Here is a 21,460-nt window from a genome sequence, read left to right on the forward strand (position 1 = left end):
GCATCCAAAGAACACCATACCTACTGTGAAGCATGGGGGTGGAAACATCATGCTTTGGGGCTGTTTTTCTGCAAAGGGACCAGGACGACTGATCCGTGTAAAGGAAAGAATGAATGGGGCCATGTATTATGAGATTTTGAGTGAAAACCTCCTTCCATCAGCAAGGGCATTGAAGATGAAATGTGGCTGGGTCTTTCAGCATGACAATGATCCCAAATACACCGCCCGGGCAATGAAGGAGTGGCTTCGTAAGAAGCATTTCAAGGTCCTGGAGTGGCCTAGCCAGTCTCCAGATCTCAACCCAATAGAAAATCTTTGGAGGGACTTGAAAGTCCGTGTTGCCCAGCAACAGCCCCAAAACAGAGAGGAGATCTGCATGGAGGAATGGGCCAAAATACCAGCAACAGTGTGTGAAAACCTTGTGAAGACTTACAGGAAACTTCTGTCATTGTCAACAAAGGGTATATAACAAAGTATTGAGATAAACTTTTGTTATTGACCAAATACTTATTTTCCACCATAATATGCAAATAAATTCATTAAAAATCCTACAATGTGATTTTCTGGATTTTTTTCCTTCTCATTTTCTGTCATAGTTTAAGTGTACCTATGATGAAAATTACAGGCCTCTCTCATCTTTTTAAGAACATGCACAATTGGTGGCTGACTAAATACTTTTTTTGCCCCACTGTAGACTGTTCTCTCTGCTACCGCATGGCAAGTGGTACCGGAGCACCAAGTCAAGGTCCAAGAGGCTTCTAAACAGCTTCTACCGCCAAGCCATAAGACTCCTGAACAGCTAATCAAATGGCGACCCAGACTATTTGCATTGCCCCCCCCCTTATTTTATGCTGCTGCTACTCTCTGTTATTATCTATGCATAGTCACTTTAATATCTCCACCTACATGTACATATTACCTCAATTACCTTGACTAACCGGTGCCCCCGCACATTGACTCTGTACCCCCTGCATATGCCATCGCTATTGTTATTTTACTGCTGCTCTTTAATAATTTGTTACTTAAAAAAAAAACTTTCTTACCTGCATTGTTGGTTAAGGGCTTGTAAGTATTTCACTGTAAGGTCTACACCTGTTGTATTTAAATTGGATTTGATCACCCATATTCATCGTACTACTCCAATTTCAAACCAGTATGTCTTGTTTGTAACAAGACTGTCGCTGTTGGCAAAGAGTTCAATCTGAGATGTCATGATGAATCTAACCATGGTACTTTCAGAAGTAGATGTTCCACCCCAGTCATGAAGCTGAAGTCCGACGCAGAAAGAAAGGTGGGCCTAAGGAGAGAACACCCTGTGTGCAATACAGTGGCGATTTTAGCATGTACATATTGTATTGTTATTTGACCTTAATTTAACTAGGCGGTTCTTATCGAATTACACAAATCCACAAGAAGTCAATAGAAACCATATTTGTTTAAGCAAGTCAGCCATATCAGCTATGTTTTTAAAAAGGCAGTAAATGAGGGCGAATGAGCTGCCAGACGAGGCTCCTGTGGCTGATAGCCAGGTGCAGCGGTGGTAAGGATTCACTCCAAGGTGCTGAAAGCAAAGCTCCAGCATTATGTTGGACTAACTCAAATTCTGTAACAAATGGTTTATTTGAGCTGTTCTTGCCATAATAAGGACTTGATTTTTTTCTTTTGGAAAAGTTTTATTGGTACAATTCCTTTAAAAACAGCTCATACATTTTTTACGTCATTTATACACATAAAAACGGCAAAAAAGCATAAAACACAGCATTTGAAAGTTACGTTTAAATTTGTTAAAAAGTACATGTTGTTAAAACCAATGAAAACAACTATGAATAAAAGTACTTTCCTTGTAAAAACATCAAATCTGTAAAGGCCATTTAAAATGTGTACTAATGATCTAACAAAGGTAAAACATTTTTAAGACATGAAAAACATGTTAAAAAGCCACTTTGTTAAAAGGCTGTCTTCAGTCCCTTGTACAGGAGCGGGGTGAGTCTTTATCAAGCTCACCTCATCCTGCTCTTCTGAATGGATCATCTTCCCGTCCTTCGGGGCCCAGAGGGGATCCCTCCCCTAGGCGCATCGCCCTAGGCGCCGCAGCGCTGTCAGGCCGTGGCCGCCGGGACCTAGGGTGTTGTGGGGGACCCTTCGCTTGGGGTCGAGGCCCCCTTCCTTCCGTACCACCCCAGGGCTTCCGTGGCTACCATGGCCAGTGCCTGGGGGGTGGTCTCTACGTTTTTCGCTACCAGCAGGTTACGGGAGGACCACAGTGCTTCCTTCAGGCACGTGAGGGTGGACCAGAGCTTGGTGAAGGTCTTCGATGGAATGGGCCTTCGGCCCAACCCATACAGCACGAGCTGAGGTGTTAGGTCCTCCCCTGCTGGCAGACACGAGGTGATCAGGGGCCTGCTTCCTTCCACAGGTCCCTGGCGGCTCTGCACTCCCAGAGCATGTGCCTCACCGACTCTTCTTGGCCGCAGCCTGGTCGGGGGCACGCGGATATCCTCGCCATGCCCCGTGAGTGCATAACGGCCCTGACCGGGAGGATCTCGTGGGCGACCAACCAGGACAGGTCCCGATGCCGATTCAGGAGAGCAGGATGGGCCACGTTGCGCCAAACCGTTGTGGGCTCACCTATAGCGAGCCCGCGCACTGGACATACTGGTTCCCGATCCTGCACAAGAGAGAGAAGAGAGCGGTGTTTTGTTAAAACCGTGACTGTTTCTTTTTCCAGTTTAAAATGTCTTAAAAACTTCTGGAGCTGGACGTAGGGCGGGGGTAGCAGGAAAGAGACTGGGGCTCGCAGGTCGACTGGGATCAGCCTCAGAGTCCTGAGGTAAGATCCCAGCCAGAACCGTGCGAGGGCCTGAGTCTTGTTGTTGACCGGGGAGGTGGCAAGGGTCAGATGTAACGCTGTGTAGCGGCTGCCCAGGAACAAGTAGAGGTCAGGCAAGCCTTCCCCCCCTTGGACCTGGGCCTCTTGACCACCTCCCTCCTCAGTCTCTCCCACTTGCCTCCCCACAGGAAGTAGAAAAGCATCCGCTCCAGGTCTAAAATACTCCTTCGAGGGGGGATAAAAACAGAACTGATTAATAAAAGCACAGGTAAAATCACAGCTTTAATGATTAAAACCTTGCCCTCAAGCGTCAGCTGTCGTAGTCCCCAAAAACCCAGTCTCTGTCTTACTGTCCCCAGGATTCCACTCCAGTTGCCGCTCCCTCCTCCCCCCGGTCAAACTTTACCCCCAGTACCCTTATGTCCGTCCGTTTGACTGTCAGAGGTAGTCTGGTCAAGTCTGGGTCTGCCCATGGTCCGAAGAACTGGGCCTCTGTCTTGTCTCTGTTCAGTCTCGCCCCAGTGGCTCGTCCGTACCAGTCAGTCCTGTCCAGAGTCCTGTCGACGGATAAAAGGTTGGTACATAAAATGTTGACGTCGTCCATGTAAAAGACGCACTTGGCGGTCATCCCCCCACTCCCCGGGATACCCACCCCACTGATCCCTTGGTCCCTTCTCAAGACCTGTGCCAGTGGTTCAATACAGGCCACGAACAGAAGAGGAGATAAAGGACAGCCCTGACGGACGCCGCAGTGTACTCCCACTGCTTTTGACAGATGCCCATTTACAAGGATTTTGCTGGTGATGTCCCCGTACAGCAGTCCCACCCAAGCTAAAAACCTGTCAGGGAAACCCATTTTTTGCAGTACCTTAAAGAGGTACTGGTGCGAGACCCGATCAAAGGCTTTTTCAAAATCTAAATTTAGGACTACAAGCCGCATGTTTCTGTCTCTCGCATAACAGATGACATCTCGGATCAGTATCAGGATAATAATAAGGACTTGATATTGTAGGACTTGATATTTTACCAAATGTTCTGTATACCATCCAGTGGCGTAGCTTCAGCCGGTGCAGTTGCACCAGGACCCGCATCGTGTATGAACCCGGTGACGGGCCCAGATCTAAGGAGCCACAGGCCCACTATGTAATTTGAATTCCGCGTATTGTCACTCCATAAGTCAGCATGATATTTTAGTGTATTGATGACAATAAATCAAATTAATTTGCTTAATAAATAATTGTATTCAATACTTTCAATACCATGTTAAGATAATGAAATGCATTCTGGGATTCATTGTGCAAATACTCTCCAAAGCTTTGTTGTTTCTGTCATCATTTTAAGCAACAGTAGAGATAGCTATCAAGAGACAACGGGCACAAAACAATGAGAGAATGTCGAGAATAGAAAATTACGGATTTAAAAATCAGCAATGTATCAACACAAAAGTGAAGCCCAAAAGATCAAGGATCAAAAATGAGAAAGCAAAGGCGGTTTCAAAATGTGTTAAATTAGATTCAAATGCAGTTCGATTCAAATGCAGTTCAAGTGCTGTCATTGCTAGCACAAGCAATGCAACAGGACCAGAAGAGGATGTAGGTTTATCATCACCAGCAGCAGCTTTTAGCGGGTCAAGTGAGCCAAGGCCAAGCTGTTGCTAAATGACTTAAATGTAATGTAATGCTGTTCCATCGTACCAGAGGAAGCAACTTTGACAGAGGAGGATACAGGTTGTCAGGTATCGGTGGATACGACCCTGAGCACAAGCCAGGCCGGACAAGCTTTCCCCGGGCCGGGCGGGGAGGAAGAGGAGCAGGGCGAGGCTAGAATTGTGGCGGCTGAGGAAACTTTTTACCTATCCAACTGTATTATGCAACAAAAGTCGATGCAAAAGTTAAACGGCACGTTATTGCATTAGGCTCGTGTAAACCTACTGGCCCATTCCCAATAGATGATGAAAGGCAGTGTTTTTCCGAGTTGTATCACACCACTACGACCAAGGCTGGAATCAAATGACCACGTACATGGCTATGTTATTTGGCCAAGCTAGATTGCGCGTATTGTGAGCCTTGCTGGCTGTTTGGAGATCAGAGAGCCCCTTTCTTCTCTGATGCGTGGGTGACTGGGGTAAGAGATTGGCGCCATCTAACACCCAAAATAGCATGTCATGAGACATCCCAGATTCACATGGGTGCCTGTTTGGTATATGAGCAATGGAAGCTCAATGGTACTGTTGGCGCAGAAATGGGTAATGCGTAACGCAGCAAATCTTTGGCGACAGGTGTTGGAGCGCATAGTTAATGTTAACTCCCACACTTGCATTACGTAATTTGGCGTTCAGCTGGGTCACTGTGAAATGCTGGGGCAGGTCAACAGTGGGAATTTTCTCTGTATAATTGAACTGCTGTCATTTTACAAGCCAGTTCTGAAAGAACTTTAAGAACGCCGCGCAGGATCCGTTAACGTCTCAGTCCTCAAATCCAAAATTAGCTGATTTATATCTTAGCCGAGCGAGTGAAGTGTGACATTCAGGCAGAGATGCAGGAAGCCCCATTTTTTTCTATTATTATGGACACCACCCCGGATGTGGTGGGCGGCAGGGTCGCCAATTGTTAGTGTTGGACTAGTAACCGAAAGGTTACCCGAGCTGACAAGGTACAAATCTGTCGTTCTGCCCCTGAACAGGCAGTCAACCCACTGTTCCTAGGCCGTCATTGAAAATAAGAATTTGTTCTTAACTGACTTGCCTAGTTAAATAAAGGTTTTTTAAAAAGTAAGCCAGTTAAGCCAAGTTTATCGCTATATGTTAAGTGATGCAAATATAATGTCGCCACAGATCTGACCATCAGAGTTGTTTTGGGATTTCTGGAGACTTCAACATAAAAACCTTCGGCAGCAAAGAGGACAAGGGGCTGGATATTTCAAAACGTCGTGGTCAGGGGTATGATGGAGCTGCTAACATGAGTGGGGTGTATTCGGGTGTGCAGGCCAGAATATCCGAAAAGGAGCCGCTTGCTGTTTATGTGCATTGCTCAGCGCATAATCTTAACCTGGCTCTCAACGACTCTATCAAAAATGTGCAAGAGATTAAACAGTTTTAACAATATGATACTGTTGAACTGTTTTAAACCTTCTTCGGGTATAGCATAAAGAGATGGTCAGTGTTGAGGGGTATATTTGATTTTGTATCAGAAAATGTAACTCTAAAACGACTGTGTCCCACCCGCTGGTCATCTCGATAGGAGTCCCTTGCCGCCCTGAGACGCAGATATGTGGACGTAATGAAGGACCTCACCAACATTGTGCTTTTAAGTGACAAGAAGGACGAAATGGACGAGGCAGCAGCACTTAAATGTTAGTCGTTCTGCAGACTGAGGTTTTAGAAAGTGTGAACGTTGTCTCCAAAATGCTACAGGCCAAAGATACAGACCTGCACAGGGCAGTTAGACTACTCAAGGATATTGTAGAGGCCCTGTCCGGATTCCGACATGATTTTGAGAAGGCCAAAGTCACTGCAAAGACCCTTGCCGACAAATGGGGTGCTCAGAAGGCATTTGACACTCGGAGAAGGAAGGCGAGCGTCATTTTGATGAGCTATGTGAGGACGAGCGACTGTCTGATGGGGAGAGTAGTTTTAGAGTCAACGTCTTTAATGCAAACCTTGACATCGTTATTCACCAGCTGTCAAACAGATTTAAAAGCCTGCGGGAAACATTGAGTCTGTTTGACTCCATCCATCCCATGACCCTGTCCAACGCAGATGATGATGCGCATACGATGGCTGAACATTACAGAAAATATATATCACCATGCTTGGGGCTTTGGCCCTCATGGTTCCCCACTGTTAGATCTAAACTCAGCAGAAAAATAAGCGTCCTCTCACTGTCAACTGAGTTTATTTGCAGCAAACTTAACGTGTAAATATTTGTATGAACATAATAAGATTCAACAACTGAGACATAAACTGAACAAGTTCTACAGACATGTGACTAACAGAAATTGAATAATGTGTCCCTGAACAAAGGGGGGGTCAAAATCAAAAGGAACAATCAGTATCTGGTGTGGCCACCAGCTGCATTAAGTGCTGCAGTGCATCTCCTCCTCATGGACTGCACCAGATTTGCCAGTTCTTGCTGTGAGATGTTACCCCACTCTTCCACCAAGGCTCCTGCAAGTTCCCAGACATTTCTGGGGGGAATGGCCCTAGTCCTCACCCTCTGATCCAACAGTTCCCAGATGTGCTCAATGGGATTGAGATCCAGGCTCTTCGTTGGCCATGGCAGAACACTGACATTCCTGTCTTGCAGGAAATCATGCACAGAACGAGCAGTATGGCTGGTGGCATTGTCATGCTGGAGGGTCATGTCAGGATGAGTCTGCAGGAAGGGTACCACATGAGGGAGGTCTTCCCTGTAACGCACAGCGTTGAGATTGCCTGCAATGACAACAAGCTCAGTCCGATGATGCTGTGACACACCTCCCCAGACCATGACGGACCATCCACCTCCAAATCGATCCACTCCAGAGTACAGGCCTCGGTGTAACGCTCATTCCTTCGATGATAAACGCGAATCCGACCATCACCCCTGGTAAGACAAAACCGCGACTCGTCAGTGAAGAGCACTTTTTGTCAGTCCTGTCTGGTCCAGGGACAGTGGGTTTGTGCCCATATGCGACGTTGTTGCCGATGATGTCTGGTGAGGACCTGCCTTACAACAGGCCTACAAGCCCTCAGTCCAGCCTCTCTAACCCTATTGCGGACAGTCTGAGCACTGATGGAGGGATTGCACGTTCCTGGTGTAACTCAGGCAGTTGTTGTTGCCATCCTGTACCTGTCCCGCAGGTGTGATGTTCGGATGTACCGATCCGGTGCAGTTGTTGTTACACGTGGTCTGTCACTGCGAGGACGATCAGCTGTTCATCTTGTCTCCCTGTGGCGCCGTCTTAGGCGTCTCACAGTACGGACATTGCAATTTATTGCCCTGGCCACATCGGCAGTCCTCAAGCCTCCTTGCAGCATGCCTAAGGCACGTTCATGCAAATGATCAGGGACCCTGGGCATCTTTCTTTTGGTGTTTTTCAGAGTCAGTAGAAAGGTCTCTTTTGTCTCCTAAGTTTTAATAACTGTGACCTTAATTGCCTACAGTCTGTAAGCTGTTAGTGTCTTTAACAGGTGCATGTTCAATTGTTTATGGTTCATTGAACAAGCATGGGTAACAGTGTTTAAACCCTTTACAATGAAGATCTGGGAAATTATTTGGATTTTTAGGAATTATCTTGGAAAGTCCGGGTCCTGAAAAAGGGATGTTTCTTTTTTTTGCTGAATTTAGATGAACTCTAATCATCCTTCTGGAAATCAGATTTTTAAAATCTAGACAAGGACAAGTCTGAGACTATTTTAAACCGTGTCTGAGATAAGACATTTCAGTTACTACAGTTTACATGTGCAATTTATTCAAGGATTAGGCTCAATCTGTGTCCACGGAACTGCACCATAGAGTTTACTAGATGAATGAAGTGACGATCCATTCAGACCAGCCTTACTGATTGAACTTTCATAACTACATTAGTGCAGTCGGAAGTTCTTCATGGATGTGTAATGTCAGAATTCAATTAGCAATAGACTGGGTCATAATTTATAGTGGTTTAATTTATGAATATAATTGATAGCTAGAACCTGGTTTTACCATGAGAAACAGATTTCCCAATCTTCTCCTCCTCTTCAGCTTCAATGTTGACATTCAGCTCCAGTGTTTGACTGCAGTCTTCCAGCTTCACTGATGCCATCTCTGGATCCTGCAGTGCAAACTGGGCTCCACTGTCACAATCAGGACCCAGTGACTGTAGGTTTCTACTCAGTGTGGAAGAAGACAGGCAGGCTGGGTTTGTACTCAATGGTAATCTGGAACCTCTGGATAGGATGCTAGTCCAAAAAGAAGTCTGAGCTCAACCTCCTGGTCCTCCCCTGTGCAGGCCACACCCCCTCTCATTATAATATTACGTATGAACACATTTTGAACAATGGCTTCCTAAAATGCTGTGGTGCTTACGAACACAATAGGAAAGGTGATATATGTGGGCCATCACAGGAGAGCTCACAGCTCTTCCACTCTGAACAATGAGGCATGGAATGGGTAAGCTTCCTCTCTGGTTGCATTCTCCAGAGAGCTTCCTCTCTGGTTGCATTCTCCAGAGAGCTTCCTCTCTGGTTGTATTCTCCAATAGTAAGTGGGTCATACTTGAATTGTGGTAGTAATATAGTCTCTGGACTTTTGCACCATAGAAAACACTTTAAAATAATATTTTTTGTTTTATTTCAGTTTTATTTAAATATGAAAGGAGGCTAGCGAATTGGCATGTAGAGGTATAGTGACATGTATTGGGGTAGATAGACATTTAAATGGTTTAGCATGCTATGAATTCAAACCTTTTCTGTATAGATAACCCATTGACTGAGCAGCAAAAATGAATGTAGAATATGAATTTGTCATTAGCGGATCAATGCAGGTTGCAATCAATGCAAGTTCGATGCAGTTATCCAAATACATTATTCATCAATGGCAAAAATAATACATCTAGTTTTAAAAGACAATTTAATAAAGCGTTTCAAGGTATGTATATCATTAAAACAAAAGTCGCTTAGGGAGAGATCGAAATTGACAATTGTTACCTGGAGAAAAATGGGTTTAGAAATTTGTACATTTATTTCAGGGGAGGGTCATGTCATTTGGAATAAATTACATGTTAAATTACTCAGGGTTTGAGAATTAGTTGCTTATTATATCGTGATGCCTCTCGTCCCTGATTCTCTGCTGGGTGAGCAATATCAAGTTTACCAAGTGAAGTCTCAATGAAATGATTGTTAAGTTCTGAACGAACAGAGTAGAAACAGACGGACAACTAGTAAAAGCACAAACCAGATTTATTCAACCCGCTGGACGCTTCAGATGCAAATACAAGTACATTATTATACCTTCCAACTAGGCCGAGTCACCACTCACCCCCTCTAAGATAATCAGTCTCAATTGATAAGATGACCCAAGTCTTCCTCTTCCTGGTATTGTTATGGCCCTGACTGAGTGCAAAGCAGCGTGAGGTGTGTGAGATAGGACTGTGGTTAGTGTCGTTGGAGTGGGCCCCAAATGATTGTGCCATTATCCAATACATAGCCTATAATATATAGGCTGACGCACATTGCACACAGAAAAACATAAAAGCCCATAGATGCAGCTATGCTCTTTTGGGTAAATATATGAAACTAGCTCCAGTAGGCTAATCTTTGAGTGTGGACTGTATTATATTGTATTATCTGGTCTGGAATTACTCACCTCTTTCATTCCATGAACTGTGGAGAGAACATGCCAATCTGGTGCAGGACATGCGGCATACAAAGTTGAATAGAGCCTATTTGACATTTGTATAATTAGTAGGCGGATGCGTATGGATTCATAATATTTCCCCTAATGTTATTAGTCTAACTCCCTTTTCTATGGTTGCTTCATTCCTTCCTGACTTTCAACAGTTAAATAAGTCCTGTTGTCCTCATCTTTATTATTGTAATGACATGCTTGAATAATATAGGATTACAACATGATAATATAGGACTAGAATAATATAGGTCTACAATAAGATAATATAGGACTAGAATAATATAGGACTAGAATAATATAGGACTACAATAAGATATAGGACTACAATAATATAGGTCTACAATAATATAGGTCTACAATAATATAGGTCTACAATAATATAGGTCTACATAATATAGGACTAGGATAATATAGGACTAGGATAATATAGGACTACGATAATATAGGACTAGGATAATATAGGACTAGGATAATATAGGACTAGGATAATATAGGACTAGGATAATATAGGACTACAATAAGGACTAGGATAATATAGGACTACAATAATATATAGGACTACAATAATAGAGGACTACAATAATAGAGGACTACAATAATATAGGACTACAATAATATAGGACTACAATATGATAATATAGGACTACAATATGATAATGTAGGACTACAATAAGATGAAGACGGCTTTCTCTTCACGAAGATTGAATGGTTATGGGTGTGAATCAATAACTACTATATATTCTACCACCATTGAGCATTGGCTCTTTCAAACTACCTGTGAGTTCTATTGGCTGCTGTAATTAATATTCAGCAAAAAAAAAGAGCTTGCTTCTCTCTTCCAATAATCTATTAGAGGAAGAAATGCGAGTCCAAGAGCTAAGGAGGGTTTAAGGAAAGGCCAGCAGAGCACAGGTGAGTATTGCACAAGAGACAGAGGCTATTAGCTTATTATGCATAACCCATTATAATAATATGAATACTGCGTTGACTTTATTAAACTGAACAAGGTAGGCTACCGCATCTCTCACACACACACACACACACTGCATACGGAAAGTATTCAGATACCTTGACTTGTTCCACATTTTGTTACGTTACGTAATCTACACACAATACCCCATAATGACAAAGCAAAAATGGGTCTTTAGAAATGTTTACAAAAAAAAATAAAAATACTTATATACATTAAGACCCTTTACTCTGTTGAAGCACCTTCAGCATTGATTACAGCCTCAAGTCTTCCTGGTTATGACACTACAAGCTTGGCACACCTGTATTTGGTGAGTTTCTCTCATTCTTATCTGCAGATCCTCTCAAGCTCTGTCAGGTTGGATGGGGAGCGTCACAGCACAGCTAATTTCAGGTCTCTCCAGAGATGTTTGATTGGGTTCAAGTCCGGGCTCTGGCTGGGCCACTCAAAGACATTGAGACTTGTTCTGAAGCCATTCCTGTGTTGTCCTGTTGGAAGGTGATCCTTCGCCCCAGACGGAGGTCCTGAGTGCTCTGAAGCAGGTTTTCATCAAGGATTCATCTTTCCCGCGATCCTGACTGGTCTCCCAGTCTCTGCGGTTGAAAAACATCCTCACACTATGATGCTGCTTCCACAACGCTTCACCGTAGGGCTGGTGCCAGGTTTCTTCCAGACGTGAAGCTTGGCATTCAGGCCAAAGAGTTCAATCTTGGTTTCTTCAGACCAGAGAATCTTGTTTGTCATGGTCTGAGAGTCCTTTAGGTGCCTTTTCACAAACGTTAAGCGGGAAGTCATGTGCTGATTGGCAAAGTGCTGTAGAGATGGTTGTCCTTCTGGAAGGTTCTCCCATCTCCACAGAGGAACTCTGGAGCTTTGTCAGAGTGACCATTCGGTTCTTGGTCACCTCCCTGACAAAGTCCTTCTCCCCCAATATCTCAGTTTGGCCGGGCGACCAGCTCGGCCATTAACTTAATACTTGTAACCTCACTTCTGAGAAAATGGCCTTTGAAAATTTTGGTACCAACTGGAAAGCTCTTCTTTGCCCATTCAGCATCGTTCACACCCTCTTAAGCTTTAGCCCCACAGCTAACTGGCTAAAATTGGCTTGCTTGCTAGCTACATCCAGACACAAATGAGAGGACACTGGCCATATTCAACTGGTGTTGAGTGTTCATAAATTCATCAGTTATTCTGCGCTCTGGCATACTCAGACTGAATTTACAAATGCAACGGAAATGGTTACTTACATACTGGAGTCTTTTAATAAGATGTGTAACTAGCTAGGTAAACAATTAACCATAATCCCAACTCATGATGTTACTACCCTGCATGAATTTGCAGGTAGCTAACCAACCAGGTTCATGTTAGCTAGCTAACATTAGGCTATAACTAGCAAAGCAAATGGCTCTGAGATACGAATAATAACATCATACACATAATGTAAGTTAGCGAGCCAACCAGCTAACGTTAGCTAGATAGCTAACAGTACACTTTAACTTGAAATGAAACCACTGTCAAAATTAGAAACGTGTAATATCTGAAAGTCCAGCTAGCTACATTACCTTACCCGTATACATCATGGATGGATGCGTCTCCCTGTCACAGATACCATGTTTGCCCTTAGTTTGAAGATGTGATCCAGAAACATGTTTTTTTTTAGTATGTAAGGAGATGGAGAAAACCCATGTGGTTAATTGTTTACCTAGCTAGTTAGATGGCTAACATACTCTAATTCCACTGATCTCAAAACTCAGTCCTCCAGAAAAGTGGAGAGCAACACTTATGCAGAAGTACTTATGCAGAAGTACAAACTAGGCTCGTAATTTAAACAAATGTATTCGTATTTACAGATGGCACATCACAGACTATACGAAAACAATTTTTTAGCACGGCTGTGCTGCGGTCATAGGTAAGAGTACCGTTGTCCACAATCCCTAGTGTACATTTGCTTTTATACAATGTGTTACCAATTATTATTTTTTTGAAAACAGGTCAAACAGTGCAGCTAGAATAACAGCAAAGTAGCTGCAAGCTGTTTTGGATTTCGCATGGCATAGAAAATGTGCTCTCTGGTCAGGACACTGTTCAGAGAAGCTAGCCATCTACACAGCAAACGCAATCATTTCAAATGGACGCTGTAACACAGCAAACTAGCTGCATTTCATGCCGTTTTACCCATTTCTCTAACAACATTTCTTTGTGTATATCCATAAAAATCATGCCGATTCATGATTTTGACTGTCTGAGAAAAGATGTCCGTTCATTCTATTGGATAGGTTGCCAGAGACTGGATCCAGTCAAAGTAATTTTATTCTGTATCTATGGACGTGACCAAGTCGTTTGTTATCCCTTGCTTGCTTGCCAGCCAACTACGGCTAACAGTCACGTGAAACCGTGTTGCTAGAATAACAGCGAAGTAGCTGCATTCAATTTATTTTTAATTGTTTTTCTATTGACATTTCTTCATATATATATATATATATATGAAAACTGATCATCACACCAGCTCTCTCATACATGCTGTGTGTACGTGCTCATTCCCACAGAAAACTAGAGGGAAGCAGTACTATCCAGTCAACCATCAGACTCCATTGTTTCAACAAGAGAAACCTAAGATGATATTCAACACTAAGGGCCAATCCAAGGTCATCTCAATATCTTTGCAGTAGACGCTAACAAAACACCAAAACAGACAAGATGCACACTGATCAGTAAAGAGAGGCTAACATTCTGTAATGCTCCTTTTCCTCTGCACAGTTCTCTCACAGTGAGAAACAACAGGATTACAATAGTGTTCTACACTTTCTTCATTTGATCCAATTCACTTACCACTTCTTTAATGAGAATTAAGTGATGGAGTGACTTTAATCATAGCTGGTTTGAGAGAACTGTTACCAAAAAAGGATACTTTAAAACGGGTCCATTGTCAATCCACCGAAAACGTAAGATTTTAATCTGCAAAACTCTCTGTGTATCCGTTGGTGTGCTTCTCTCCTGTGTGTGTTTTCTGATGAACAGTCAGAGCACTTGATGTTGTGAAGCATTTACCACAGTCAGAACAAGAGTAAGGCTTCTCTCCCGTATGTGTACGATGGTGTGTTTCTAAGTTTCCCAGTCGAGAGTAACTTCCCCCACAGTCAGAGCAGGAGTATGGCTTCTCTCCTGTGTGCACTCTCTGATGAACTGTCAGAGCACTTGATGTTGTAAAACTCTTCCCACATTCAAAGCAGATGTAAGGCTTCTCTCCTGTGTGTATACGCTGGTGTTTCTTTAAGCTGCTGTGTCGAGAGAAATTCTTTCCACAGTCAGAGCAGAAGTAAGGCTTCTCTCCTGTGTGTATACGTTGGTGTGATTTCAAGCTGTCCTGTAGAGAGAAACTCGTCCCACATTCAGAGCAGGAGTAAGGCTTCTCTCCTGTGTGTATACGTCGGTGTTTCTTTAAGCTGCTGTGTTGAGAGAAACTCTGCCCACAGTCAGAGCAAGAGTAAGGCTTCTCTCCTGTGTGTATTCGCTGGTGACATTTTAACGTATCAATTTGGCTGAAACAAGTCCCACAGTCAGAGCAGAAGTAAGGCTTCTCCCCTGTATGTATTCGCTGGTGACTATTTAACTTATCCAATTGGGAGAAACTCTTTTCACAGTCCGAGCAGGAATAAGGTTTTTCTCCTGTATGTAAACGTTGGTGTATTTTTAAGTTGCTCCGTTGAGAGAACCTCTTCCCACAGTCAGAGCAAGAGTAAGGCTTTTCTCCTGTATGTATACGTGCATGTGCTTTTAAGGTATCCAATAGGGAGAAACTCTTCCCACAGTCAGAGCAGAAGTAAGGCTTCTCTCCTGTGTGTATATGTTGGTGTTTTTTTAAACTGCTCAGTTGAGAGAATCTCCCCCCACAGTCAGAGCAGGAAAAAGGCTTCTCTCCTGTGTGTGTTCTCTGGTGAACTGTTAGGTCAGATGATGTTGCGAAGCATTTTCCACAGTCAGAGCAAGAGTAAGGCTTCTCTCCTGTGTGTATATGTTGGTGTCTCTTTAAGTGGCTCCGTCGAGAGAATCTCCCCCCACAGGCAGAGCAGGAGTAAGGCTTCTCACCTGTGTGCACTCTCTGATGAACTGTCAGAGAATGTGATGTTGTGAATCTTTTCTCACAGTCAGTACAGGAATATAGATTCTCTCCTGTGTGTGTTTTTAGGTGTATTTTTAGCTTTGATAGATATGGGAAAATCTCCTCACAATGCGGGCAGTGGTGAAACCTCTTAGCTCTGTGATCTTCCTGCTTCTGCTCTCTGGATGTAGAGGATGTCTCAACGTGACCTGTGTGAACAGCACCAGAAGAAAAAAGTCAGTGGTACAAAATATTATGAGCACATGCTCTTTCCATGACAGATTGACCCGGTGACAGCTATGATCCCTTATTGATGTCACTTGTTAAAACCACTTTTTAAATCGGTATACATGAAGCGAAGGAGACCGGTTAAAGAAAGATTTTTAAGGCTTAAGATCATTTGGATCGAATGTCTGCCATTTAGAGGGTGAATGGGCAAGAAAACAGATTGAAGTGCCTTTGAACAGGGTATGATCGTAGGTGCCTGGTGCACCGGTTTGTGTCTAGAACTGTAATGCTGCTGGGTTTTTCATGCTGAACATTTTCCCTTATGTCTCAAGAACATTCCACCACCCAAAGGACATCCATCTTTTGAGTCAACATGGGCCAGCCGCTCTGTGGAATACTTTCAATGACTGGAAAGAATTGCAAAAATCGCTGAAGCTGGAGACTTATATTTCCCTCACTAACTTTAAACATCAGCTATCTGAGCAACTAACCGATCACTGCAGCTGTACATAGCCATCTGTAAATAACCCACCCAATCTACCTACCTCATCCCCATATTGTTTTTATTTACTTTTCTGCTCTTTTGCACACCAGTATTTCTACTTGCACATCATCATCTACTCATCTATCACTCCAGTGTTAATCTGCTAAATTGTAATTACTTCGCTATTATGGCCTATTTATTGTCTTACCTCCTCACGCTATTTGCACACTGTATATAACTTTCTTTTTTCTATTGTGTTGACTGTACTCGTGTTTATTCCATTTGTAACTCTGTGTTGTTGTTTGTGTCGCACTGCTGTGCTTTATCTTGGCCAGGTCGCAGTTGTAAATTGTTAACTACCCTACCTGGTTAAATAAAAACACATTTCAAAAAACAACTTGCACAGTCCATTAGGGCACCAAGAGTAGTCTGTTCTTTCCACCAATCGATTGGTCGAAAAAAAAATGTACCATCTATTTCTCCATATATAGACACGTGTTTTAATCAAATCAACCACATGCACTGAGCTTGTCTGATAATTATTTAATAAAACTGCTCTTAAACTAAGACACACAAATGACGAGAGTGAGTTCGACCGCAATTGATACGACTGTGCTCAGACTTACAAAAAAAAGACTAGCACACGTTGTCTCTCTCTTCCCTGCTGCAGCGACCACCACAGAACATCAACAGTGTTCATCACGCTGTCCACTGTACTGAAGCTGCAACATAATTACAGCCATTTCTGACTGAAAAGTTCTGTTGCTGAAATCCCTCATATGTTATGGAAAAACACTCTCTATTCCCTCAACTTTTCCTCTCTTTGTGACACATGTATACATCGCATGCACCTGACCAATAGGGCCTAACCTATATCGTAATCACATAAATAAATTGGTTATAACAAACTCAGAACACCGTAACAGCAAAATGAATGCAGAGGACGTGACGAACTTGAAAATGGGAGAATGTTTACTGGTTGCTCAGTAGGTAAAGGGGAAGTCAGATGTGTGGAATAAATGTGACTAGTTGTGGAAAACACTGGAGATCAAGAAAAAGAAGGTAAGGAGCAAACACTGAGTGCATATTGGGTGTTCCAAATAGGTGCTGTTAGAGTACAAGAAAAAAAGTTGTGACTATTTGGAACAACGTAAACAACACTAAATAAATAAGCATAACCAAGTCTGTTGAATCGTTTGGTTAAGCCTTCATCACAGCATTGCAAAGATATTAAAAAAACAGCTGAATATTAAAAATAGTTTTTCCGACATGTTGCGTGAGGCTTTGTGCTCACGGAATCAGTAGGCTATTAAACAAACAGGCAACACAAGCAGGATCGGTCTTATTTCTGCAGATATACACTACCGGTAAAAAGTTTTAGAACAGCTAGTCATTCAAGGGTTTCTTTATTTTTAATATTTTCTACATTGTGGAATAATAGTGAAGACATCAAAACTATGAAACAACACATATGGAATCATGTAGTAACCAAAAAAGTTTTACATCAAAAATATATTTTATAGCCACCGTTTGACACACGTTACTGGCTCAGACCTCTGTTTTGGGAAACTAGTAGCGGTAAGTTTCATAATGAAAAATGATCTAAATGGGCAAATTTATGAACGCGATGTGCTTTATTTATTACCTAGAGCACAAGTTGACTACACCCGTTTAAAAAGTGACTTAGCAGAATGCTATCAAAATGCTAACAAGTACTAAGGAATCCTCATAGAGAAAACTAAATGCTAATGAGCGTGGTGCAAACATTTTGTACAGTTACGGACAAACTATACAAATATACAGGGAACTCAAAAAAGTGACTGAGTTTGCTGCACCCCAAATGACTATTAGCCTGCAGGGCTCTTGATCCAGGAGGGCATTCTCTGCTGTTACCAGGCAAATACTTGATTTTAGAAGAAGCTAGCCACTTAGCTAGGTAGCTAACTAGCTACTAAATTAGCAAACAAAATGGGCAAATGCAGAGCATTTAGCACATTGTAGACTTAACTTAATAGGTTTAAGATATCTAGCTGGCAAACATTTAGTTGTGAATTCCATACTGTAATTAGATCACCTGGCGCATGCTGCACGACAGTGAGTGACTCAAAAGACTCCGGTCTCTTCTCGTTGTGTTCTTGTAACAAACACCAAATGACTGGGGACCACCGTAAACTACATAATAATGTGAAAGATGTAATGAAGAAAACAATGTTCTTTATCTCCTAAAGTATTACAAATTTACAATACTTTTTTCATACTGTTCCCCATGGGAATCGAACCCACAACCCTGGCGATGAGAGGACCATGATCGACCAACTGAGCTACACAGGACAGACATCTACCTTCTCATTGAAACAGTTCATGAAACAGTTCATCATGAAACAGTTCATCATGAAACAGTTCATCATGAAACAGTTCATCATGAAACAGTTCTACTTCAACTTCTCATGCACAGTGGGAAGTTGGAATGAATAACAAACTTAGTTAGATAGAAACTGTGCTTACCATGAGAAACAGATTTCCCAATCTTCTCTTCTTCATCTTTAATGTTGACATTCAGCTCCAGTGTTTGACTGCAGTCTTCCAACTTCACTGATGCCATCTCTGGATCCTGCAGTGCAAACTGGGCTCCACTGTCACAATCAGGACCCAGTGATTGTAGGTTTGGACTCAGTGTGGAAGGAGAGAGGCAGGCTGGGTTTGTCCTCACTGTTGATGTTACCAGCCTCAGACTTAATCTGAGTCGGCCTGTAGTAATAAAGAGACACGGACACAAAAGTAATTGTCTTGGCAGTTCAGGTACATTCTTTATTCTCAAAAAATATATTTTTTCTTGTTCAATTATCTAATTTCAACAGGTCTGGTAGCTTAGCATTGACAGCAAAACACTCATTCACATTTGACGAGTACACACTATAAATTAGGCTACATAACGTAAATGCACTTAATCTATAGTAGATTTCCCAAATTCACATCAATGACAAAAACCATTTAGTACAAGGTTGCAGTTTTAGGCAGCTCTATGTACCATTTTAACGGCATGCGGTACCGGAGCGCCAAGTCTAGGTCAAAAAGGCTCCTTAACAGCTTTGACCCCTAAGCCATAACACTGCTGAACAATTCATCAAAAGGCTACCTGAACTATTTGCATTGATCCTCCCTAAGTTCAACGCTTGTTGTATTCGGCATGTGACACATTTGATTCTCCCGAATAATCTTCTCTTCAATGTATTACTTAATTCAAAGACCAATTGAATTTCCCGTTCACACCAGTAACAATTATAGATCAAGGTGGAAACTGAATGTGTCTGAATATTACTACATATGTAGAAAACTGATCATCATCACATTCAGCTTCAAAACAGTAGTGCAACCGTGAAATTGTCTCTCTTTGACGCAGACAGAGTGGGCACCACCATTTTCCCAGCTCGCCATTTTTGCAGCTCATTTGACACAAAACCAATAACGACAAGTAAAACAAACTCCGACATCTCAAATAAATTGATTATTTATGAAATTACTTAGACGAAATTATGTACATCCACTCAGGCAAGCCCGAAATCTCTAACTAGCTAACGTTATGTGAATTGTACATTATTTTTTTTATTGCGTTCTTCACTCACCCAGTTTGACACAAAAATAAAACCTTAACTAAACGTGATAATACCTTAACGTTTTTTTATGACATGTTCTTTCGATATTACAAAGTTTAAACGTTATATTTAAACGTGCATACCTGTATCAATCCATTTGAAAAGGAGACAAAAGTAATCGTCTCTACTGCACAATTCTGCCACTTTCTTTGTTATGAAGAAAGATGCGGCCCTGGCCGGAACTTCCTGTTCCCCCACTTCAGCCATAGAGTTCCTAACCAAGAGACGCAACAACGCGAGACTTGCGAGAAGGCTTGAAATCAGACCAAGCCGAGGTTTGAGAATATAATGAAAGAAGTGAACAACTCTGATGCTTTTGCAGCGGCTAATGGGGATCCTAATAAATAGCAAAAAGACAAGTAGGTTGGTACTCTTCGTCCAACGTCAGTAAAACCGATTGACTTTCCTCCTTTCCATCAACACACGGTTTAGTCATCCAAACACTCCAGGAATCTTCTGCTTAAGAAGATGAACCTCATTGTCCGAGGAAACTCCAGATATAACACATATTATACGACCTTTTCATAACACCTTTATTAAACTCACCATATCATTTTCTATCAATGAATGTCGACTTGATTAAGCAACGAGGCACAAGGGTGTATGGTATATGGGCAACATACCACGGCTAAGGGCTGTTCTAAGTGCCTGGCCATATACCACAAACCCCAAGGGTGCCTTATTGCTAAAAACTGGTTACCAACGTAATTAGAACAGTAAAAAGTAATGTTTTGTCATACCCCTGGAGTATGGTCTGATATATTACGGCTTTCAGCCAATCAGCATTCAGGGATTGAATCAGGTTTATTTTTGTAAATACATTGCCTTTACGCATGTGCATAGCTATAGATACATCCGACAGGAGAGTTTGAGTGATGAAAGCTGGCAGAGGATTTCGAAATCTCTGAGCAAGAAACATTTGGATGAACATTAAAAAAAACGAATGTTAGGCAAATTTATAGAAATTATGCAGTTATTATCTGCCAGATTGTAAGACTACAGCCGTTATAAATGACCCATTTGTGAGACTGATTTGTCATTTCAATAGACATAGGCAACAGACTAAAAGCTGGGTTTATGTTTCGAATTACATTTTGCCATAGATTGCTTGGATAAAGGCAGGTAGCCTGATAGACCTACATATCATATCAGATAGTCTACAGTATGTAAACTGAACGATTTAGCAGCTTGCTTACTTCAAATTTCCAGACTAATTTATTCAACATGAAAGCGAGGCAATTCTTCAATAAGAAGTGCTTGTTACCCAATAGCCTGCTGGAATAGGCTACTGAGGGATGGGCTCATCATTTCAATCACTGAATTAAATATGAATATTAACTGAATATGCTTGTCAAGAACAGCCAGTGTTTTTTAACATTTGTTTTACCTGTAGCCTAATCTGACTACTGTATATTGGTTCCTGACTTCCCTGAAAAGTTGCATATCGGGGTGGCTATTCAATGCTAATGCAGAACACCACAGGATGTTTATGTGCTGGTCAAGGGCAATCAAGTCTGGGGTGAACCAAGGGCAATATCTGTTCTTAGTTCTACATTTTTTGAATGGCGCATGCTTATTTAAGATGGAGAGGAAAGCACATTCAAAGAGAAACCAGGCATCCTCTACTGACGGGATGAGGTCAATATCCTTCCAGGATACCCGGGCCAGGTCGATTAGAAAGGCCTGCTCGCTGAAGTGTTTTAGGGAGCGTTTGACAGTGATGAGAGGTGGTCATTTGACAGCGGACCCATTACGCACGCAGGCAATGAGGAAATGATCGCTGAGACCCAGGTTGAAGACAGCAGAGGTGTATTTAGAGTGCAAATTGG

General features: G+C 42.3%; 1 protein-coding gene and 1 pseudogene across 1 annotated transcript; both read right to left on the reverse strand.

Moving 5' to 3' along the window:
- Window positions 1-1,678: 1,678 nt before the first annotated feature.
- On the reverse strand, window positions 1,679-11,962 carry LOC135542958 (uncharacterized; annotated as a pseudogene).
- Window positions 10,724-19,836, reverse strand: LOC135543197 (zinc finger protein OZF-like). The gene is made up of 3 exons (XM_064970305.1): window positions 19,715-19,836; window positions 18,484-18,726; window positions 10,724-15,475 (listed from the first exon to the last, which is right to left on the reverse strand). Exons 2-3 carry the CDS (start codon window positions 18,578-18,580, stop codon window positions 14,118-14,120), a joined length of 1,455 nt encoding a protein of 484 aa, XP_064826377.1. The 5' UTR covers window positions 18,581-18,726; window positions 19,715-19,836; the 3' UTR covers window positions 10,724-14,117.
- Between the last annotated feature and the right edge of the window lie 1,624 nt (window positions 19,837-21,460).

The sequence above is a fragment of the Oncorhynchus masou genome, chromosome 7, assembly GCF_036934945.1.
Source record: "Oncorhynchus masou masou isolate Uvic2021 chromosome 7, UVic_Omas_1.1, whole genome shotgun sequence".
Taxonomy (NCBI): Eukaryota; Metazoa; Chordata; class Actinopteri; order Salmoniformes; family Salmonidae; genus Oncorhynchus; species Oncorhynchus masou.

Coding starts and splice junctions, on each gene's coding strand:
- LOC135543197 (XM_064970305.1), bottom strand. CDS start 18,580: ATGGCATCAGTGAAGTTGGAAGACTGCAGTCAAACACTGGAGCTGAAT. Junction 15,476..18,483: donor TGGGAAATCTGTTTCTCATG/GTAAGCACAGTT, acceptor CTGTTCACACAG/GTCACGTTGAGACATCCTCT.